Below are 25419 nucleotides of genomic sequence, written 5' to 3'. Positions count from 1 at the left end.
TTCTTCTTATTTCACTGAGATTGATATTAACAATTTACAGAAAAAACAAAGACTGGTATGTCAATTCTGAATTTAAATATAAGAAGTTCGAACAAAAATTTTGATTCATTTAGAGATTTTCTTCACTGCTCCAACATGGAGTTTGATTTAATTGGACTTGATGAAACTTGGATGAAAGATATACCCCATGATTATTTTAAACTACAAGGCTATGATTTGGAATTCAAAAAAAAAATACAAAAAAAGGGTGGCGGTGTGTGTCTATATATCAGAAATGACATAAAATATCGTAAAGCGAGATGATCTGGCTCAAATTCACCATCCTGAAAACGTCGAAAAGTCTGTTTATTGAAATTGAGAAAACTGGTTCCAAAAATATTATAATTGGTGTAATGTATCGACCGCCGGATCAAGATATGAAAGTTTTTAACAAGTTTATAGACACATTAATGACTCATGCTACAAAGAATCAAAAGCTTGTTTATCTCATGGGCGATTTCAATATCAATCTGTTGAATGAGGATATTCATTCACACACTAATGATTTTGTCGATATTTTAACTTCTCATTCATTGTATCCGAGTATAAATAAACCGACTAGAATCACATCAAAATCAGCAACGCTTATTGATAACATTTTTACAAATTCAAAATTTGATCAAACTTCTGGTATTATTATTACTGACATAAGTGATCATTTACCCATTTTTATTACCACTGATCTTAATGTATACAGACCTAAGAAAGAAAATGATGAAATCGAAATACGTGATCATACACATGAGAATATGGATTATTTTAAAAGGGAATTAGATAAGGTCAATTGGACTTCTGTTTGTAATTCTGATGATGTAAATGAGACATACTCAAAATTCATATCTAAATATAATGAAATTTATGATATATGCATTCCAAAGAAAAGGAAAAGAGTACACACAAAAGTGAAGAAACCAGAATCGCCCTGGATTTCATTTGCCTTGTTAAAAAGTATTAGAAGAAAAAATGTTTTATACAAAAAATCTTTAAAAAAGCCCACAGAAAACAATATTGAAAAATATAAAAAGTATAGAAATAAGTTAAAGTCTCTTTTGCGGTTGGCTAAACAAAACTATTATTGTGAAATTCTTGATCGTAGAGAAATAATACTAAAAATACATGGAAAGTCCTAAATTCAATTATTCGTAATAAAACCAATAAATGTTCTGAAAAGTTTGTATCAAAAAGTAGTTCCTATACATGCGCGATTGCTACTGAATTTAATAAATATTTTGCGAATATAGGTCCTTCTTTAGCATCTACAATTAAGAAATCAGGAAATGACTATTCATCATATCTTAAGAAGGCAAATGATAAGACTTGTTTTTTAAACCTACTAATGAAGATGAAATTGTAAAAATTATCACCAAACTTGGAAGTGGTAAAAGTCCTGGTTATGATGGTATGAAATCTGATGTAGTAAAGCAAGTTGCAAATGAAATAGCTTATCCACTCATGCTTATTTTTAACCAATCAATTTACTCAGGTGTTGTACCCGTCTAATTAAATACTGCAACCGTTGTGCCCATATATAAAAAAAAGATAATCCCGAAGTTTTTGGTAACTATAGACCTGTATCGGTTCTACCATGCCTGTCAAAAATTCTTGAACGTATAATATACAATAGGTCATATGACTTCTTAGAAAAATATAATATTCTGTATAAAAAACAATATGGTTTCAGAACTAATCATTCAACATATATGGCGGTGTTAGATTTTTTAAATGATATTACTAAGGGTCTTTTTATCTTTTCAGTTTCCGTAAGTCTTTTGTTCAGATACGAAAACGCAAGGGATTCAGTAAGTTACTGTAATCTGGTTTCATTGTTAACTCTGAAGTACCAATCAGCTTATTTCAATAGAGGTGATTGCTTATGTCAATAAAACCGGAGAGAAATATTATGTTAACACCAGTGTTTTTAATGGCCTAGCCCTCTTGGTAAATTGATCTACATTAATTTGACAAAATGCATGCCAATCCGAATGACAAAGTCCACTTTTTTCTGTAAAAAACGTTGCAAATAAGCCCTAAAATCACAAAAGGTCCGCTTATGAGCCTGTCGAACCCCAAAGCACGGGCCACAGTGTCGCCCTTCCATCAATGTCTATCTCCCTATTTTGCTTCCTCCTGCCCCCCCCATGATCAGTCTCCCCACTCCCTCCCCAGTCCCTACTCTCTCCTCTCGAGTTCTTCTCTTTCTAGTCTTTCAGTCTCTCCCTCTCCTCTCTTTTTTCCTCCCCCCTCCCACTCTCACTTGTTCAGTTTCAAGTATTTCCTCCCTCCCTCTCCATCCGTTAAGTAAATTTATCAGTATGATCCATGACTGAAAATAAGCTCTGCAAAAATAACATTTAAAATAGACCCGAGCCTTACATATAGACCCAGCCAATTATCAGATTAGCTTATCATTGGTATGAATGAATAGAATACATTATCTTTGCTCCAGTGCAATTCTTTTGTATTGCATTTCAATATAAAACATGATTACCAAATCACCACTTGCACGCTACCTCATTGGGAGATATTTGACTATTTGAGACGCTCGTTTCATCGCCAATATGAAAGACTTTTGCTTATAACATGGCAATATGGTTAGTATATATTTCAATGCAAGACTATTTTTAGGAGCCACTTACGTCTAGGCGTAAGTGCATATACACCAAACACAAGTCAATTGAAGCCGTACAATTTCCCGTGAATTTAGGACCGTAAAATTTAGACTCTTCTTTTGTCTAGATTAGCACCCAACCGCACATCTCAAGATTTTATGTAAACAATCAATATAACTTACCAAAACGAAAACTGAAATTCACGAGCTTCAAATTTTCAGTAACTAACAAAAGGCTAGAATAAAAGATTGGTCACACCTGGGAGACTACCACTTCAGAATAACAATGACTTACAAAAACGGATACGGTTACGGAAACAGAAACTGAAAAGATAAAACGACGGCAAGGCCAGTGATGAAGGCATGAAGACCTTAGGTATCTTCATGGATTTATCAAAAGCATTCGACACGATTGATCATGATATTTTATTGCATAAATTGTATCACTATGGTTTTAGGGGAGTATCTAATGACTGGTTTCAAAATTATCTTTCTAATAGAAAACAATATGTTCTATATAACTACAGCAAATCTCCTCATGAAATCGTTTCTTGCGATGTTCCATGAGGTCAATACTAGGTCCTCTTTTATTCATTTTGTATATGAATGACATCAGCAACACATCACAGATCTTAAATACAATTTTGTTTGCTGATGATACCACGATATTTTATTCTCATAAAGATGTATCTGTATTATGTAAACGTGTAAACACAGAAATTCAAGAGGTTTCAAATTGGTTCAAAGCAAATAAATTGTCATTAAATGCAAAGAAAACAAATTTAATGTATCTTGGTACCCGTGCACAGACTAGTAGTGTAATAAATAACAAAGAATTTGATATCATCTTGGATGGGTGTAAATTAAGTAGAGTTAGTGAAGCAAAATTTCTAGGAATTACTATAGATGAACATTTGACTTGGAAAAAACAGGTTCAAAATATTGGTAAAATTTGTACCAGAAATATTGGTGTACTAAACAAAGTTAAATTATTCCTGCCAAGAGACGCCATGTATAAATTATATTGTACTCTAATATTACCTTATCTCAATTACGGTTTATTACTGTGTGGAAATGCAAATAAAGAACACATGAATAAAATGTACCGCCTCCAAAAACGTGCCATGAGAGTAATCTCCAATAGTGATTATCTTAGTCACACTGAACCAATTTTCAAAATGTTTAAGGTATTAAATATTTTTGATATGTTCAATAAGGAAGTTGCTATATTTATGTTTAAGTATAATAACAAAATGTTACCTAGATCTTTTGAAAATTTCTTCCAGACTCACAAAGAAAATCATAACTATAATACAAGGAATAGGAATGATTATAAAATACCTATCCACAAAATCAACAGTATCTTAACGGTTGGACCAAAAGTATGGAATGCATTGCCAAAAAATGTTAAAATGTCAGCAACCTTAGGCCATTTTAAGTCAAACTTGAAATCTGTTTTTGATATTTACAAGTAAAATTCATTGATATGGTAACATTTGGTTAATACTACTGAATTTTATATAAATAAATGTTTTACACATATAAATTTATTTTTATGTGCATACCTTTTTATTACATGCCTATGACATTTTTGTGGTGGAGTGTGCCTGGTGTGAGTGTGAGGTGAGAAATCAAGTGTATTATCTTTTTTCCTTTCTGGCTTGGTATATTGTATTTTTTCATTTTGTGTATCTGTGTTTATATATTTAGGCTCTGTAAGTGTTTCAGGGGGCACAACATTTTACAGGCTTTTGCTTCTAGTTGTGTCTCCTCCATCGTTTTATCATGTTTGTTATTTGTATGTTTTAATTTTTGATGGAAATAAGTTTGATTGATTGATTGATTGATGGTCAATGTCATATCTCCGGCTGTTAGGTGTTGAGGGGGGGGGGGGTGTTCATCCACAAATTGAATCTGTTCACATCAAACTTCAGTGTTTTTTATTTCCTAATATTTTAATTTGTATTATCCCATGGTTTTCTTATAGTACTAATGGTACCTGGGTGAATCAAACCAAACTTACCAAAGGACAGAGACTACAGGTTACCCATGGTGATGAGATATTTCTTGTGAAGAGACCGGGAGTTCAGAGTAAGTCCAAATTTGGGACTTGAAGTGACTTGCAAGTTGCAGAGATATGGGGCTATCCCAATTGAAATGTACACCTCCTTTGTGGGAGATTAAGGGCATAACTTCCATATAAACTGGATTTGCTTATGTTTGCCATGATTTGATCTAGTAGAAAAAGAGAGAGAATGAGTTTAACCACTCCATGTGTTATGTACTAAACATTACAGAAATATACCATATTCTCTCTAATTAAAGCCCCTCATAAAATGCCCCCACCATTTTTTAACCAAACTGTACCATTGTTTTTAACATGCAATGGCTGATTGCATGATATCCATGTGTGCGTTCATTGTTATAGTATTTGTGTAGAAATTCCTTTTTTTTTGTGGAGTTCCACAGCACTACCAGACGGTACTAAGGAAGTTTTTAATGGGAATTATCATTGTAAAACAGACCTTTTTATTAACTATAACGCCCCCCTTTTGGAAATGCAATGCCTGGGGCATTGATTGGAGAGAATATGGGTAGCTCAATTTATTTAGTTACAGTTCTCTGCAAAACACATATAAATAATACATACTCTGTAGAAAGGAAATTATTCATCTCAAAATCCTCAAATAAAAGACTAGCACTATAAACTTCCTGTTGTATGTACACTGCCGCCAAGGTACTTGGCTGGTACTGTGCAGTAGCAGGGGAGTACCAGTGTAGTACCAGAGGCGGTACCACTGCTGTGTAGTACCAGTGCGGTACCACTGCTGGTGGGTCCTGTGCAATAGCAGCATTAGACAGGCACCTTGGTGACAGTGTACCTGTGCATGCAGCCACAACAGGAATCTTGTAGTGAATGTAGAGAGATCCCTTACATTACAACCACATTATTTGAGTAATAGCTGAATGCTTCTTGAAGTTTCCATTGGCTAATCATAGTGCTATCTGACGTACCACACAGTCACATATGCTGATGAAGCTTCTGATTAAAATGTAGAAACAGCTGAATAAAATGTAACCAAATGCTGGGCACATTTCTAGATAAATAATCCATATCAATTTGTTTCATGTATATAGCCCTTGCCTACATGTTTCAAGAGATGGCTGAGTTGGACAAGGAGATGGAAATGTGTGATGAGACATTGGAATATGATGATGGAGACGAATCAGGTATATACTCCTATTAACCTCTGGTCATCTAACAGCAATTCTGATTGGTTGATAACTTGAAATACTAATTTCAGTTGCTAATTATGACTAGGCTTTAACTATTTATGGTCAAACTTGCATTTGCAGATGATCTTATAATACCCTCCTTGATTGGTTTAAACTTGGATACAATATTCATTTTGGCCAATCGGCAGGTAGTTATCATGGGGTTAAAGGTGGGAGAGAAAATAAGAAATCAGGAACTTACCGCCACACATTGTTTTTTTATGCAGCCCAGTTTGACCTTTCAGCCTATTTACCCAGCACAGCCGGTTAAGTGCGGAGTCTATTACCAGAAATTTGGCTGGTTTTGTTTCTCTAACTTTTTTACAACTTTCAAAGTTATATGTTTCCTACATCAAAAATGAAAAAAGTATTTAATTAAAAAGAGCATGCTCAGATTTTACTCTCATTGTCACATTTGCTAGATAGGGTCAGGTCCCCTTCAATTGTAAAACTTCAAGCAAGTCCAAGTTTGGTGTAGAATGTTGGGCGTAAAAAGTCCTCGTTTAGAAAGGTTCACGATTTACCGGTCTTGATAAGTAGGTGTGTGTGGGAGAGGTGGGTGTGTGCATGTGTCAAATATTGACGTAAAATTTACATACTGCTTATCAACCTTTTTCTATGTAATTTTCAGAGTGCACTGAAGAGTACAAATATGATTCAAGGTCTGATGAAGGACCAGGCCCGGCAGCTACCATAGGAGGAGTGAAGAGAGACAGACAGGAGGTAATATTAACCCATTTAATGTACACACCTCCCTGTGGAAGGTTTTGGAAATATCATCCACAGAGGGAGTATGAATTTTAAATGGAATTAGCAAATAAACCAATTCCATTTGAAACTTACCCTCCCTATGTAGAAGATCCCAATTTAATAATTCTCAGAGGGTGTATCAAATTCAAATGGTGCTACTTAATGTGTTCATTCTATTTGACATTAATACTCCCCCTATGGAAGATATTCCTAACATCTTCCACAGGGGTGGTGTGAATTTTAAATGGAATTGCCCAAAGTGTTTAGCATGTCGTTGTTGACCCCTTGCATGGTCATCTCAAAATGAGGTTCTACTGAAAGAAGTGTGTACAGTTTGTGCATTTTGTATGCTTGCTTGCTTGCTGTAAAAGCATTTTTGTTGTGTTGTGTTGTGTAAGAGTGTAAGTATATGCAAGAAATGTGTGAAAAACAAAAATGAACTATTTAATTAAGCATATATTTGTATGGAAAACCTTGTTTTTGTATACAAAGACCATTATTTTAAAAGTAAAAAGTGATGCATATGCTGGTATCACATGGTATATGAGACAATACCTTTACGCCCATTCTTCAATAATTTTATTCAAATAGGATTATTATATCAATAAAAAGATAAATAATAAGTCCTACATGTAGGTTTTTCCTGTTGGAATTTTAATCAACCAGACCTGTTAAACTGTGAAGGCGATTAATCTAATGAGTATAGTGTTACATGTTAAACTTAGCTCCTTAACTGTAGGTGTTAATGTTATTTATACTAGGACTCTACTGATGAACATCAAGATGCTAAGAGACTGCACAGTGATACAGAATCAAAGGATGAGAAGCCAGAGAGTAAAGGACCACACCAAGGTAGGTAAAATAAAACAAATGCAAGATACCCCCCCCCCTCCCCCCGCCACCAACTGAGTAGATGGGAGTGATCACTAAAACGGGAAGAATCACTGAACAGTTGACATAATATATGGTGATTAATACCATATCAACTTGATATTTTATCGTTCTCCTCACCCCCCCCCCTTTCTACACATATCCACCAAGTGAAGCTCAAGGTGCTGTTGTGATCATATCACACTGTCATCGCCTTGTCCTGTGACACTAATGTGACATGACTGATCAATCTTCACTGATTAGTGACATTATCAGGAAAGGACAAATGGTCTTGGTTCTGTTAAGATATTGGGCTATTCCAGTTGAAATCCATACACCCCTATATGGAAGCCATGACCTTAATATCACGGGGGTGTAGATTTTAGATGGAGTCACCCATTCAGGTTATCCCATTTGAGTCAACACACACTATTTAATACTACGCCCACTGGAGCAGGCACAGACATCACTGTTTTGAGGAAGCCTAATAGACTCTATGCTTCTTTTTTCTCACCTCTTGTAGGCGAAAGTATCCAAGGCCAAACAGATCCAGCAGCTATTCACCTGTCTTCCCATAGGTCTCAGGTTCCTGGGACTAGTCGTGATGAGAGTGTGCTCAACCCAGGTCCATCAACCACAGGTAATGTGCTACTTAAAGCCAATCTGATTCAGTGGCTGTTTTAGTTGTTTGTCTATAATCTTGCATTATGATGATAGCATGCCTATCAACCTTGTGCTAGTCAAAGTCAATCAACTTTGTTTTTACTATCATATATTGTGTCAGAGAAGATACATTTTTGTAGGCATGTCCAATATTGTGAGTAGTGGATGCTGGCTTAATTGAGTCCACACTATGTTCTTTTCGCCAGAAAGATGTTGATACAGTTTCTGTTTAATCATGGAAGCAAACACGTAGAAGAATAATTATAATTATAATTATAATTATAATTATAATTATAATTATAATTATAATTATAATTATAATTATAATTATAATGTCTTTTACGACATTATAATTATTCTTCTACGTGTTTCCTTCCATCATTAAATGTCGACGCAGTTAATTTTCTACTTTCTGTTTAATCATACTCTATTCTAAACCTAACGCTACTAGACCACACACAGTGTCGACGCCCTATACGATAAATATAAATTTAATACTCCGTTGGTGAGCGACGGGCGAGTGGTAGTGAGCGACGGGCGAGTGGTATTTCACCGAAAGCAAGAAAAGGAGTTCTATCTGATTGGCTAGCAATCGATCGCTTAGGTCGCTCAGTAGTCAAATACAAACTCAAAATGGAGCAATGTATTCAATTCGATTGAAATCGATTATTCTATTATTGACGTAGATAAAGAGAGTGATAGTGTGTCAATAATGTACATTGTATTGCACCTGGATTTTACATGCATTCCTTTATATAATAATTTTCTCAAAGAGTTGAATATTATCACAATTTTTACAGCGGATTTCAAATGTTTTGCATCAAAATTGCAGTTAAACATATCCACAGCAAAATACCGGTCCTCACTAATTAGTGAATTTAATTTCCAGTTAGTGTATTTAAAATAAAACCTGTGATTTACCTGACAACAAATAAAATTTTCTTGCAATATAGAAATATCATATGGGATACTGATATGGTAGGCCGCAAAAGCCACAACGTTGAGCTGCTACGCGTAGCTGACTTTTTGCTCCGTGGAGCCAAATTGACCAATCATGTTAGAGTTTTTCATTACTCGGAGGTAAAACTGACCAATCAAGTACGACTTACTCATTACGTGATGCGAATTTATTCATTAAGAATTTGCCAGACGAGCTTCACGTAGTTGCAAGATATCCTCGGTCACGAAAGTTATGATTCAAAAAGTAGCTTATGAAAAGTACGAACCGACTTATTATTAAGATGGACATGCACTCATAAGAAACTCATACAGTATTGTACATAACTATATAGCTAGGCAGAGTGGTGGTAAACCATGCACACAATTCTGCGATCTGCAGAGCTAATTTGAACATCTTGCGCGGCGTGGCCTCCGGAATTCCACCTTCAGCAAACCAGTTCGGATTTACTTTATATACTAGTAGTGTAGTAGGCCATACATACTGTAGTTACTGTCCGTTTTCCTATACACAATACTCAGTGCGCTCACCATTGACGCGTGACCTCTACAAATAGTGTATGTTAGAAGTATAGGCCATTGCCTAGTTGACGTCACTGTGTAAAAAATAACCAGCCAATATTTAAAGTATTCTCTGAAATTCTAGAAAATATAGTTTTGTAACATTTCCTAAATTTTTTTTTTTTTTTTTTGTTTGGAAATATTGGTACTTTTGTGTTTTAGGAAGGATATGTAAACGACAGATAACACCAAAAAATATGAAGAAATTATTTCTAAACCGTGTTAAGTCTGCAAACCATTATGCTTCTCATTTTCAAGAACGCTGGTTAACAATAAGCAAACTATTGTCTCATTTCGTAAACAAATGCGCACACAGTATTGTTACCTTGCGTTTGCTTTATAATCATTCACCCAACTGAAACTATAATACCAGCTCATTGCTCATTGCACAGGTAAAACAGACACAAGTGCAGTGTGTATTTAACCAGAGAAGATCTGATGTAACATAGTTGAGCTGTTTTCATTGAGTGTTATCTTGGTTTAATAGCTTTTAATGGGGTTTAAGTCCTTCAAAGGTCGTGGTGAATTCTACTGTAGACATGACTGCATCATGATTATTTTAAAGTCAACAACATTCAACAATATGATCACCGTGATAGTATGACAGTGTCAGTACCGTGGGTGTCAGTGATCCTGGCCTGACACAGTAGACAAACAAACAAACAAACACGCCACACACATGACACATGCATGCAAGGTAACATTGACTATACACTAATCAAACAATGGTATTGATCCTGTACAACTGTTTGTGGTTTATTTACATTCGATTCATTTAAAATCCACATAGTAAACATTAATTTTGGCAAGAGTTTTCTCTCTCTGGAACGAGGATGCATCCACTGGCTCCGCATGATTGGTCAATTTAGCTCCGCGAAGAGAAAACTAAGCTACGCGTAGCAGCTCCACGTTGTGGCGGTTACGGCCAGCCATATCTTATCATGCTAAAATCGTAAAAACATAGAATAGAAACAGTGTGGCAGACTCTCAAAATCTCACATTGTATGCTTAGCCTGAGTCGCTCGAACAAAATCACCATACGTAGCTGTTGAAAAACGTGAGGATTCATCGTACTATCACGGCAATTTTTGACACGAAGATATAGGGACGATGACGGTGTGCCACATAAAACCATACAGTACAAAGCGACTGCAAGACCATTCAACCCATGTGATCCGATTGCACAGTCACACGCTTGGCTTGCTATACCTGTTCTGCTGGTTGGTACCTAAGAGGTCGGTGGGTCAAATCCTGGGCGGGGAAAACAACTTTTCTCTTCATCTTCTTCCTTCCTTCCTTCCTTCCTTCCTTCCTTCCTTCCTTCCTTCTTTCCTTCCTTCCTTCCTTCCTTTCACTTAGGCAAAAAACAAAGAGGGAGTTGGGGGATAATAGAGACAATAAAAACAGTCTGATAAGCTTAAATTCTCACAGATCAATTGGAATCAATGAAACAAATTATTGGTTTTTATTTTTTACAGGTTCAACAACATCAACGAGTGAGACCAAACCTGATCATGATGAGTGTACAGGAGAAATGACTGCTGTACATGATGAGAGACTGTTGGGTGCTACGGGAGGAGAAGCTAACACAGATACTGTTGCAGGTATTGTATGGTGATGCATGCACTCTTTTAATGAGCGGAAGCTCAGCTTTGTTGAGTGCGGCTCTGCTCTGATCGCCTCTTTGGTGTGTAATTGGTCAATCAGATTGCCGGTCTGTGGTTATGATTGTCAGATGGTTGAATTAGCCAATCAGAACTCCACTTCGTTCCATGTTTATGCTGTGTACTCTGTCAAAATGTAAACAAGTGCCGTTCTTCTCTGCCAGGAAGTGTAGGCTTGAAATATACTCTCAGTTGCTAGCAACGATTGATTAGTTTATAACCAATGAGGTAGAGCACTACCTCATTGGGTAACCCCATGAGAAGTACCTGCCGATTGGCCAAAATGAATATTGTGTCCAATTTGTGTCTGCAAATGCAAATTTGACCAAAAGTAGTTTAAAGCCTAGTCATAATTGGCAATTGAAATGAGCATTTCAAGTTATCAACCAATCAGAAATGCTATTAGATGACTAGTTGTGTCCAGGGGGGTAAATCCAATCGCCCGTCGCTCAGTGACGGAGTGTAAATTCAGATATATTGTCCTGATTTATTGCAACCTCAGTTTTGGAAGGCAGTCATGTGATCCAGTTGACTTGTAATAGATATGTGTTATTGTGTAGATTTCTTTCAAGTGACTCAGCAGGACAAATATGCATATTTTGCATGTATGGTAACACCTTCTTTAAACAGGGTTCATGAATATAAAAATCCATTTTCAAGAATGAAAGTTGACATTTGACATCTAGTATGAATAGACATTTTCAAAATCACTCGCGTATGAATTGGTACTTCTTCAACATCATATGCAGTGCGGAGTTACAATGTGTAACATGATGAAATTGATTTGAAATGGTCTATTGATTTGATTTGAAATGGTCTATTCATCATAAGTCATGTGATGCTTGTATTAGCATTAAAGATAAATGTGTACGCATTTGGCAAATTTGTCACTGGTTGCTTGTCCTTCAAAATGAGACTTTGGTTCTTGAAAGTCTTTGGAAAGGCCTTGAATTTTGAGTTGAATTGGGTGTATGAACCCCGATCAAATGACCGAAAAATAGCCATTTCATTTGTCAAGTTCATGTGTAGAGAAAACTCTACATCAATATTATACTTTGAATGAAAATCTCTTGCATATATATTAGCAAGTTTTAAATTCCTGCCCAAAGAATTATTATGTCAACTATTTTTTGGAGATTGTTGAGCATATAAATCTATGTACTCTTGTAGTGAAATGGTTTCATGTGACACAGTCATTTTGTGTATGTCACATTTTTTACATGACATGTTCACACCTCTCTACATTGTAATGGGTAGATATTCTTAGCAATCTTATATAGTTGATTGCTATGTTCTTTGACAAAGCCCCTAGATTCATCCATATTGATTATGTGTATGCATGACTGTTCTTAAATCCATTGAAAAAGGGTAAATTTTTAGGGCATTTGCAGAGGGTATATTCTGACTGGATACATTCTTAAAGTATCTTGTGAAACAAGATACAGAGTGGACACTATGGGGTCAAGACAATATCGTAACTAAATATTTACCTCAGTTTGAGAGATTAATATTTTCTTTGAAAGTCTGTATTTTATCTCACCAAACCAAACAAGTACCGTATTCATTCCAATAAGCGCCTAGGGCGTTTAACAAATTCATTTTGGGTGGGCGCTTATTTTTACCTGGTTTACCCAATGTTTTGCAAGGGGTGTTAGACGAATTAATGTACCGGGTATGTTATAAAAGGGTCCTGAGACGTTCTAGTAGCTTTTCTGATGTAGAAAATGTATTTCAAGTTTACACAGGACTTGTAATCCTCCAGCTATTTCACTGTATCAACGTCTATCTGTCACTTCAACATTGATGGTACCCTTTAGCAAATTGAAAATACCCTGGGTGGGTGCTTATTGGGGTATGGGCGCTTATTGGAATGAATACGGTAATTAGTACGCTATTGTCTGGTTTCTTAATAGGACCTGGAGGACAAGCAGCAGATTGTGATGCAACACCAGAGGAAGGATCACCACAGGATACTATAGCGGAGACACTGATGTGTAGTATATGCCAGGATATATTCCATGATTGCATCAGGTAAGGCACGAGAAACAAATTTGTTCGACCTTCGGATCAATCGTCGATGCTGCTTCGATGCTTGTTATTAATGAACTAACACTAATTCATAACCTCCGCGTATTACGCCATATTTGCGTCCCAATCAAATTGGTCGTTAGATGATTTACGCACACTGCGGTGTACCGGCGCGGAGGTTATTGATATCCATCAATAACCTCCGCGTATGCTTACGCGGTACAATGACTTCCGCGTAGTGCGCATCTGTTGCGCCCGAACTCTATACGCGCACGCAACTACCATATTTGCACATGGCGTGATTGCGCAATGCTGTAATTGGTAAGTCCGTTTTAGTCTGTTCGACTTTTTGAAGGGCGAAATATAAGTTTTGATAAAAATTGTTTATTTCAACAAATTTCGGAGAATAAAATCTTCAGATTTGGTTGAGTGATGAGTTAAAAGTGACGGTTATGAATTCGGTTAATAACTTTGCATCAGTTATATGTCGGGCATTATGAAAAATCTAAACATTTTGCTTTGGAATGCATTGTCAACTTCTTTAATGCCCATGTCATAAAGGCAAAATGTTTAGATTTTTCACAATGCCCGTCAAATAACTAATGCGCAGTTATTAACCTATAATTAGTCAGAATGAATGCTAAATCTATATTGATCATTGTCAATACAGGCAAAGATTCATATATTATCACAATTTAACAATAGTAATTTAATTGATTTCATAAAAAATATGGATCGACCAAGCATCGATGGTCGATCAAAAGATCTAACTAATTTGTTTCTATTGCCTAAGTTATTATCTAAGATAACTAGATAATATTGAGGCAGAGACACAGATGTATAGGATATGTCAAGGCATAAATAGAAGAAGCTATAAAGGATGTTTTACCCCATAATTTCGCAAAATAACCCCATGTGAAAAATATTTGTTGATGGCAAAAAGTACACGCAAGGCTCTTCATATAGATTCTTCTCAAAATAGTCCTCATGAACAAAACTCTATTTTGAGCACAGGTGAATCAAGGAATAATTTTATCAAGGAGATTGTTGATGTGTTATTCAACAACTCTTCCTTTACCTTTGCACAGGAGCCAACTGTTGTTAATCCGTGATGAATCCACATTTTACATTATAGTGTATATGCGAACGCAAGCAGGCATACGCATTACGTGTGAGCGTGTAAAATTTGTCATGCCTGGAATTCCTCATGAAATAATCTTGTTGAAAGGGATCCAATCATGTTTCATTGTTGTTCATCACCGTTTAACAACTCGCGTCCCACGCGTCTGCATGGTTTACTTGGCTCAGGCAGCTAAAGCTGCCCTCTTAGCTGCCCTCTCGAAGTAAACCACACAGACAACACAGACGCATCATTGTTAAATGGTGATGAATAACAGTGAAACATGATTGAATCCCTAACTCTATAAGGATCAAACATACATCATAAACTATTTGGTGGTCTTGAACATGTTGAAGGACTTCTGTGCAACCAGTGAAGCTATTCTTCAGATTACAGAGGAATACAAAGATAATATTTTTTTAAATGGCCATAATTGTTTTGGTTATTTTTATTTTGAGACATATTCTGTTTGCTTTATATCTATACAGTTTACAGCCATGCATGCATTCCTTCTGTGCTGCTTGCTATTCCTCTTGGATGGATATGGCCAAAAACTGCCCAACAGTAAGTACCACTGTCAAACATGTGTGACACAATCTGATCCAATTGGTCCAAAAGAAGCAATTTTGACAATTCGGATATCATCATCAACTTACTCAGCAAGCAAGCTTGCTATGGTTGAAATCCTTACATCCATAGATTACTTGGATGATAAGTTATTTATTTCATTTTATAGATAGATTACATATAGATATAGATGCACAAAATATGTAACCAAAAATGACACGTTCTTTGTAAATGCTTAGTATGATACTGTACCAGTGGCCGACATTGGTACTCGATAGTAGCAGCACTGCTACTCTCATGAAAATCCTGCAGTGTGTTTTTTACTCATTTTCTTTCCAACAAACACCAAATTGTGTGATTGTGGGTTCATTTTCCAATAAAATGTTCCCATCCAAAGTTAGTGTAGACCAGATTATGCCAATAAAACAATAATTTTTTAGACCTAATTACAAGATCTTCCAACAAAATAATTGAATATAGGCCCTACTGAGAAATGCAATTATAGAGGTGGATTGAAGATTTGGAAACTGGTCACATGAATGAGGCTGATAAGCAGATTTTATTGGGTATTTTCACCATTAGGTGTCCCTCCAGAATTACTAATGAAATATTGCAACTAAATTATGCTATCGTGCAACAGTAAAGCTTAACAGAATTCCAAATTTACAAAACTTCTTCACACAAATAATACCAGAAATATTCTTTGCAAGTTTATGATTAACATGTTCTTTAATATGGAATCATAAATCATACACATTTGTCAATTTTGTATTGGGATATATAGCTTATTAATATATTGCTAGTTATACATATTCAATTTGTAGAAAACTACAAAATGCCTCAATAATTGGTTTACCTTGTCAGTGTTACCATCAAGTTCGAAATCAAGTTTATACACATTGCAATTTGATGTGATAAAAATAGATTATTGTTCAAATGAATTAGGGGTTCATTCATAGGATTGAGGGCATAAACAGCGATCATGCCCGAAATCCTATGAATGAACCCCGTTCATACATACCCAACATTCTTAGCAATTCAATACAGATGAAAATAATAAGGATTTACAAGTTTAAATAACATTTCCAGACCATTTTCCTTCATAAATTGGAAGAAAATGAGTAGGCCTACTTGCAGGAAGCAGCTCGGCTCATGAAGTCAACGCGTCAGCCGGGAGTCAACGCGTGATACGCGTCATCTTTTGCGCTGCGCGTAATATGGGCACGGTGACATGCGCGTGTACGCAACACTAGCAAATCGTGGATCGTGTTAATTAGGTTCCAACGCTGCGTGACGCAGCTTGTTTATGCTCTGCGTACTGGTCATAAACGGTATTTATGACCAGCAAAAAAGGGCGCAAATCCAATCAGAAACGTCGTTATATCGTGAGTATGTATGAAACTTCAGTATTTCCTCTATTAAATGCCCTTGGGTGTTGCGTTTTCCCAAATGGGGCATTTATTACAGGTATTTTTTTACCCAATTTTTATTCCCATTTAAAAAAACATTGCTAGTACCATGTTGAGCTGTCAACTGTGGTGCACACAAATGATTTTCACAATAATAACAATTAATAGACACGCTGTGAAACTTGAGGTAAATGGTTTGTTTTTGATGTTAACTGATGATTCTTAAACACTTGAGAATGTTCCTGCAATCTTATTAGTTCTTACCCATGTGATATGACCAAATATCACACACTTTAGCGCGTGTGAACCACGCTGTTTTACTTAAAATAATGGTGTTGCCCATGTTATGTGAGACGATAGATGCACTCCAGCAGCTAAAAACAATACCTTTATTCTCTAAGTACAGGTGAAATGTTTTGCCACTACAATATGGCAGGTTACTGGTTTAGATGTCAATGAATTTGCGAGTTTTAAACCTTCAAGCCAGCAATTGCTTGTTCGAAAATGCAGATGACATATTGGGTGACTGTATGGTATTACCAGCATTTATGGAAGTTTGGTTGAAACAGTGGTGGGGGCATTTATTAGAGAGAAATAGCATTAAACATACAAAATACAGAATTAAAAAAACATTGCTTGTACCATGTGGAGCAGTAACTCAATATTTACACAAACTTGATAGCTGACAATACTTGAACCTACACAAGTCATACATGTACTTCGGAAGGAAGCTAGATAAAATTGAAAATAATGCTTTATTTACACTGGACAAATGATATTGAATTTGAGTCAACAGTTGGTATACACATACTTATACAACCAATCATAGTATATGGTCATTTTCACGGTAAAGGGTGTAACTTTGGATTTTTAACATTTTGATCCGTAGTGTTCTCATAAAGCCACAGAATTCCATGATTTTTGGCAACATAAGTCATCTAGTAAGCAGCTACCTTGGGTAGCATAATCATCTTCGGGAGTTACTGCGTTCAGTTTTAGCAGGCTTAAATGTACCTAATATTGCCATTTTGAAAAACTATAAAAACAGTAACATTTTTGTAAAACCCTGTGTTTTCTTCAGTTAGTTCATGGATAATTTTTCTTATCCTGAAAGTACGCGGTCATATGTTCAGTAAACACTGCCACATTAGATTTAATTGTGAACAGCCCTGTATTTTTGAGAACCGGACTTGAGATTTGTCGTTTCGAGGCTTCATTTTCCGTTAACAATTGTTAACAAACTTTGTGGGTATAGCTTTGGTTCATAATTCTTGGTTATTTCTTCATTTCTTCTTGATTCATAACAGTTGATATCTTAACTTGAAATGGGTAACAAAAATTAGTCGATTTGCAAGCTTTTAAAAATTTTATAAAATCTTGACTTCAAAGAGCCGTTTTTCCGTTAACTTTTTGGAAGCCTCCAAAACAAACTGTTCAGCAAGCTTGGGCAAATATAAATAAAAGAGCTCATCCAATCTATTTATCAAAATGTAGCAAAGTAGATCCTCAAGTCACTTGTTTTTAAATCATGGAGATATATATCAATATTTTACTTTTATGATCACCTGTGTTGTTAACTGAAGCCTCCGAAACACAAATCGCTTGAATTGCCAATTCTAAAAAATAACTTCAATTTCTGTGAAACTTGGCTGGGAGGTTCCTTTCATCAAGAAGTATTTGTACATGAAGTTAGACATTCAAATTATTTTAGGAACCCAATTAAAACTTAAAAAATATGTTTAAGGTTGGGAAATTTCCATTGCAAATGACCCTTGATGTTAAAAATTTTCAAAATTGCAATTACAAACATAGCAAAACATGGTATAAAATTTAACTTATATCTGTTGACTTACTTTGGAATGGGATTTCACATGTATTCCAGCTTTCATGTCATAATTTTCTGAGCTTATGTAAAATACATTTTTTCTTAGATTTTAACCAAAATGTTATGGAAATGTCCAATTTTTTATTAGAAATCAAAAGATTTAAGCCTTGAAACATTATGTTACTGGAATTTAAGTTGCTTCTATGCATGATTACAGTAAACAGAAACATATTTAAGTGGTTTGAAATTTTGACCCTAAAAATCAAAAGTTACACCCTTTACTGTGAAAATGACCATATGTGACTTCCTTGTTCATCTTGTCTCCTTTTTCATTCCTTCTTTCCCTACTGATAGCAAAAAACCATGGGCCGTGTTAGGGTCAATGAAGCAAATTACCAAGACTTGAAACCAAATCAATAATTAAATCAATTAGAGTCCTTAAGTAATATAATAGGGTTATCTAACATAGTCACTAAGATCCAGTATACTTTATAGAAATGCATTGGAGCTACATTATAGGAGATAAAATTCAGTTCTAGCTCTTTACACTTAGTCAACTGATTTTGGAAGTAAGCCAAAGGTTAACAACGCTATACATCATAATCTATATTAAGGCCACCATTATGGGATCATATGATCATATGTATCATGTACTAAACATCTATAGATGTTTAGTACGGTTAATAACACAACATTTTCAAAGATAATTATTTCAATATTAGTACAACATTGATTCAATGTCTACTTTTGCAATCTCAAATTTACACATAACAGGGATGGGTCTGACACACATTAATTGCTTTCAACTATTTTCAACCACTTTGGGCTTAAAATTTGATGCTACAACTAAACAAGCTGTCGAGGATCCTCAGACATGTACCCCCTGCCATAAATTATTTGTGACCAACTACTTCTACGTGAATATGATGAGTTGCAAAGTCCCTGTATCAAATCCACAAATAACTTTGATTTCATTTACTACTTCACCAGAAGAGTACCAAAAAAAGCTATTCTAATTAACCTTTTTAATAAATCCCATAAGCCTTTGTGGGTAGACCTGTGATGTTGTCACACCGATTCGCAAATCATTACTGCACACTTCACGGCTGTGAAATTCACAGTACAATGTTCGCTATAAAAAGATATGCACACTGGCATGATGTCAATTGACAACATCTTTACACAATGTATAGGTATGACTCTCTATACATGGGACATGTCCCCACTGAAGGAAGACAGTACTCTCATGGTTCATTTACCAAATTCTAAGGGGAGAGAGGAAGTCTGAATGTAATCTACAGATATTGCCAATTAAATTAAAGCTGCCACTGCTGGGAATTGAACCTAGGACCTTGTGCACCAGAAGTGAATACTGTAAACAGTTTGCCATACTTTATATACAAAGTGGATCAGAGAGCCTCCCAAATCAAAGATTGTGCACTGTAAACCTCAGAAATAAGGAGGACCACCGTAGGTAGATCCACCATAGGTAAATCCAAGATTAGATCCACCAAAGCTTCGAAATTGGTTGCCAAAATAGGTTTGATTGACTGGATACCTGGGTCTCTGGTAGCTGGTAGAGGGGTTGCCAAATCTAGAGGGCTGTTGGGCCTGTTGGGAAATGGCATGGCTAGATATTTCATTCCACCAAGCAGCAGGGTCACTTGCCTCAGGTTTTATATGAGGTACACTATGCTCACTTGCCAAATCGTCATTGTCCTTCCTAGCAGAGAAGACCCAAAATGAGAATTGGCAATTAGCTACCAACATCCCGTTGCTAAGGATGGATAAATCTCTAGGATAATGCATTGTGTTGTGTATGCATCGAAGAAAAGCACCATTGCTTCCATAATTATGGATATGACAATCTGTTGGACGTATTTTAAATGGACGGCGAATTCCCCTCATATCAGGCCATATCCCAAGAAATATGTTATCCTTGTCATCACAAGCTATGCCTGTGAGTTCTACTTTGAACCGACCTATCCTAGGTATGATCTGGAGGACTTCATTCCCTGAACGATCTATCACCATGAGTGGCCACCCTTTTCTGGCTAGAGAAGTAGGATATAGAATCTGATCCTTGCTATTGACAGCAAATACTGTGCCATATCCAATAGGGTTAGCCTTTGTGGAAATGGTATCGATCAGTTGACCTGAGGGACAATCGTGAATGGTGATTATTTGTCTCTCTTTGTCACCAATCAAGATTTTACCTGCCTTATCAATTGCGATACCCATTATGATTGAGTGTATATTCATGTCTGCTGGGCCGGTTAAGAAACTACTTACAAATGCCCCTTCTTTCTTGAAAACAGATACCTTTTTACTTTGTGAGTCCTTGTTTACAATGATATGTCCGTCATGTGTTATAGCTGCATAACTTACACATCCTCTTGTAGTTTCCTTTTCAGGGCTTTCTTGGTTTGCATCTTCTTGGTTGGTGAGTTTTACCTGAAACAATTAGATAAACAATTTTTTACATTTCTACAAGAAGCATAACTGTCACCCTTGACGAATTTTGAGTAGAAATGGGGACTATGAAATGGACTCTGTTCACCATGTGTGGGTGCGCATGTGTTCACCTTCCACGATGGACATTCCTACAACCGAGGACCGTCCACGGTTTCAAACTGCTGCAATAGACCGCAAATGAATGCTAAATGCATTTAAGCGATACTTGCTCGAAACTGCAGACCATACATGCAAAAAATACAGTCAGCAGTTGATGGGTAAAATTCTGATTTGTATCATACGCAAAAAAATCCGCCATTTTAGTCCACGGCTAGGCGATGAAAACACCATAGACACTTCCGCGGTTGGATAGTAATACACAATGTCCACGGTTGTCGGTGAACACGCACAAGGGTGTGTTCGCCTTGTGTATGTGTATGCTAAAATGTTAACCCTGGTCTTTTTTTTTTTTTTTTTCCCTCATTACCCTTGGGTACATTCCTAGACCAACAAGTATATCCAGACCAACAACATTGGTATACCAGTGGAATGCTAGACATATGCACAATCCTATCAGGTATTTACAAAAATCAAAACATGTTTTCACATGTGAAAATTTCAAAGAAAACATTTGGTAAAATCATTAGAAAAAACCTGTTGAATTCTGCACCTTGAAAATTATTTTTAGCAATAGATAAAATGACATCATAGAGGTATTTAATTGTATCCAAAAGGTGTAGAAGCATTACAAATGAAGCAAAACAGTCAATTCAAGAAAGAAATTAACTTAAATTGATCAAAAATGGTAAAAACTGAAGAAGTTGATTCAATTTTTAATCACTGATTTATAAATCAGTGATTAAAAAAAATCATATAAGGTTGAAAATGCTTACCTTCTTGCTTTGTGAGGCTCCTTCTGTAGTCTCCCCTTGGTTTTCTTCTGTGGACTTGTTCAGTACTTGTTTTATGCGTCCTTTCAGGCTGATGATACTCCAGATTCCTTCGTGTTCCGCGAATATATCCCCATTAGGGAAACAGGCCATTTTGTGAAGATGTATATCACGTCCGTTTTGTTGAGGAACCACCACTTTCTCTAGTACCAGGTCATCATCATCTTCACAGTTCGGAGGTTTAGGGATTGGGTCAGTGATGAGTAATACTGTAATAAGTAGAAACATACATACAGAGATGGTCAAATTATGTGAAAATGATTGTTTTCATTGGATTGGTCTATTTTCTTTTTTTCAAATGGATAAGGTTTATATGGTTACCGTATTGTTTGTAATAAACACTCCCCCTCTAATAAACGCCCTCCCCCTCCAATTTTTCTGTGAAAAATTGACAAAAATGCATCGCTATATTGCATGTACAAAACCTATTATGACATATACTTCCATCCATTCCATTGCCTAATTATGGTAGAATTTCACTTCTTACTTGATGATGCACTTACAGGTATAATTTTGATGTATTTACCACAAAAATGATATTTTCTATGGGCGTCGCCATAATACTATTTTAGTATAGCCGTAAATTCCTCCTTTCTACAGGCGCACCATCGGAAATTTAACCTAAGTTTTTTTCACTGACAATTCAACTTCAATAAACGCATCCCTTTTGGAAAAATTCTACGCCCCCGGGGCATTTATTACAAACAATACTGTATGTAAAATTTGCTGAGGAGGACACCCTGAAGTTTTGTCAAAATTAGTAATGTACATTGATCAAAAAAAGAAAGTCTGTCTCAGCCACAACATTGGCTCGTTGACTCACCCTACACTCGCCCCTTTTTTGTTTCATCAAGTTTTATCAAATACATCGCACATACAGCTCGTTGCCGGAATTGCAACTTTGCACTGTCCCTAAAATTGCTATGGACCACATGTTTGAGACTGTGTTAGTTACGACTAGAGACTATCGCAACAGGGTGACAAGCTTTTTTGACAGCAAAATCATGTTTTGATATTGTATCGCGATCTAATTTTGTCTTATTTTGTAGTTTGGTTGTTGTTGTTTTTTGTACACATTTCGCCATGATTTTAAGAGTTGAAAAAAAAGGAGCCGGTTTACTCCGAAACTGGACTTTACATAAGTGCGGGGAGGGGTAACTTTAAAAGATCTGTCATCTACTTTAATTGATGGTACCAGCAAGAAAATCACAAACTACATATATACATTGTGCCTTGAATGTAAAAAACAATATCGCATAGGACTTTTAGCTCATTTTCTCAATAAAAAAAAAGCATAGCATTTTTCTTTTTTATCGAATGTGACATGATCAAGGGGAATGAGTCATATGTCGACCCTGGTCAAAAATGAGTTTTACAGATATTTCTAAAAAGGAATTTAGAGCTTTCAGAAACTGACAACCCCATGTTGATACAACTTTGATACAACTTTTCTTTGCGAAGTTACGTAAATTTATCAATCAATGAAAACAGTATAAAACAAAAGAATTTTAACACTTTCTTTGCTAATATCTCAAAATCAATATTAGCGACATCTGACTCATTCCCCTTGACTGTGTCACTCACCTTCTTTGATAGTTGGTCTTTCTTCTTTCATTTGATTCAAGCATTCTAGTATGAGATCTTTCAAGTCTCCAGGGCATTCTTCAGGTATGCGTGGTTTGTAGCCAAAGGTAGAGCCAAGAGCAGCTGTGATTTGCTGTTGATTCAGACCTGCAAATGGTGACTGCTTTGTGCAAATTTCCAACAGAAGCATCCCATATGTGTAGATATCACTGTAAATCGAGTAAACAGCACCTTGATGTCCATTACGTATTTCTGGAGCAAGATATGGTGCGGTGCCCATTATATTGGATATGGTTTGGGAGTGGTTGATTTCACAAGAGAGTCCAAAGTCGGTCAATTTTAGGAGAAGGGCTTCATCAAACAATAGGCAATTCTTCACATTCAGGTCCCTGTGCAGAATCTCCCGGTTGTGAAGGTACTGAAGAGCCAGAGCTGATTCTTTTGCCCATTTTCTGAGTAAATCTTCCGGAGTAGGAGCTGAGGGGTCTTGCATGAGGTAATCATGAAGAGAACCAAAAATGGCATACTCAAAGAATATCAGATTGATTGGTCCATTTGTCAGCTTTCCGAGGACTTTTATAATATTGGGGTGATTAAGCTTGCATAAGATCTCGTACTCTTGAAGGTTAGAGTCAACTACATTCTTTGCAACAGCCTCTGTATAGCCCTTGTAAGGTTTTTTGAAGGTCACACGAGATACCTTGCCAAAGCCGCCTTGGCCTAAAGTCTCATGGAACTCAATATCAAAATACTGCAGTTCCTCAGAAGATGCCATTCTGTAAGGAAAAAATGGAATACCGAGGCGATAATAATAATGAATGTATTACTTTGTTATTACAGTTGAAATAATTGAAAAAACTGCCAGCTATATTTTAGGACAATTTGTTTTTATGCCTCCTTATGCCTCCACCGGAGGTATTATGTTTCCTGGTTGTCCGTCCGTCCATCCATCCATCCATCCATCCGTCCATCTGTCCGTCCGTCCGTCCGAGCTTGCGGGTCCAATTTCTCAGAACTGGTAAGATGTAAAGTGATGCAATTTGGTGGAGGGATGGTCATTGACGGTCTTCACATTCCAGTAGGTTTGGTTAGTGGTTCAAGGTCACTCAAGGTCATCTAGGGGTCATCTGAGGTCAAATTAGCAAAAACCGTCATATGGGCCAACTGGTAAGATGTATAGTGATGCAATTTGGTGGAGGGATGGTCATTGGCGGTCTTCAAATTCCAGTAGGTGTGGTTAGTGGGTCAAGGTCACCCAATGTCATCTAGGGGTCATCTGAGGTCAAATTAGCAAAAACCGTCATATGGGCATGAGTACTGTAAACATGGGCATGAACCATGGTGGGTACTGTAAACATTTAGAACCAAATTTTTTGATGGTCATTTTGGGGTCATCCAAGGTCACCCACGGGTCATCTGAGGTCAAATAACTTAAAACTGTCGTATGGGCATGAAACTTGGTGGGTACAATAAACATTTACAGTCAAATTTTTGGAAGGCCATTTTAAGGTCACCCAGGGTCATCTGAGGTCAAATAACTTAAAACTGTCAAATGGGCATGAAACTTGGTGGGTACAGTCAACATTTAAAGTTTAATTTTTGGAAGGTCATTTCGGGGTCATCCAAGGTCATCCAGGGGTCAGCTGAGGTCAAATTAGTAAATACTGTCGTATGGGCATGATACTTGGTGGGTACATTCAACATTTAGAGCCAAATTTTTGGAAGGTCATTTCGAGTCACAAGGGGTCATCTGAGGTCAATTTAGTAAAAACTTGGTGGGTACATTCAACATTTAGAGCAACATTTTTGGAAGGTCATTTCAGGTTGAAATTGCACCAGTTCAAATGATACGCCTCAAGGTGGAGGCATTGCGGCCGACGCTTTGCGTCGAGAACCGCGCAAGTCGAGAACCGCTCTAGTTTCTACATATAAAAGTCATTGAAGGCACAGAAATTCTAATTTCCCAGTCATGGTGTGATGATTAAAATCTAAATTAAAAAGCTTAAAATTATTGTTTGTTCTAAATGTGAATAAATTAATTTTGTTTAAAAGCTCACCTCGCAGTACATCTCATCTAACTTGTCAAAAGAAACG

General features: G+C 36.4%; 2 protein-coding genes across 2 annotated transcripts in view; one reads left to right on the top strand and one right to left on the bottom strand.

Annotated features, from left to right (window-relative positions):
* LOC140163447 (E3 ubiquitin-protein ligase CHFR-like) overlaps positions 1–25419 on the top strand; it is a 129076-nt gene that overhangs the window by 5857 nt on the left and 97800 nt on the right. Inside the window, exons 3-10 of the mRNA XM_072186760.1 lie at positions 4635–4738; positions 5786–5878; positions 6555–6646; positions 7435–7525; positions 8067–8183; positions 11203–11328; positions 13302–13419; positions 15025–15100. Coding sequence (XP_072042861.1) covers positions 4635–4738; positions 5786–5878; positions 6555–6646; positions 7435–7525; positions 8067–8183; positions 11203–11328; positions 13302–13419; positions 15025–15100 — 817 coding nt within the window. The remainder of the gene's footprint in view (positions 1–4634; positions 4739–5785; positions 5879–6554; positions 6647–7434; positions 7526–8066; positions 8184–11202; positions 11329–13301; positions 13420–15024; positions 15101–25419) is intronic.
* Positions 18967–24100, bottom strand: LOC140164301 (uncharacterized). Its single transcript, XM_072187574.1, has 3 exons — positions 23326–24100; positions 21685–21950; positions 18967–20791 (listed from the first exon to the last, which is right to left on the bottom strand). The coding sequence occupies exons 1-3, from the start codon at positions 24098–24100 to the stop codon at positions 19787–19789; spliced, it is 2046 nt and encodes a 681-aa protein (XP_072043675.1). The 3' UTR covers positions 18967–19786.

Source organism: Amphiura filiformis, chromosome 11 (genome assembly GCF_039555335.1).
Source record: "Amphiura filiformis chromosome 11, Afil_fr2py, whole genome shotgun sequence".
In the NCBI taxonomy this organism is placed as follows: Eukaryota; Metazoa; Echinodermata; class Ophiuroidea; order Amphilepidida; family Amphiuridae; genus Amphiura; species Amphiura filiformis.
This window is presented reverse-complemented; position numbering and strand designations above follow the sequence as displayed.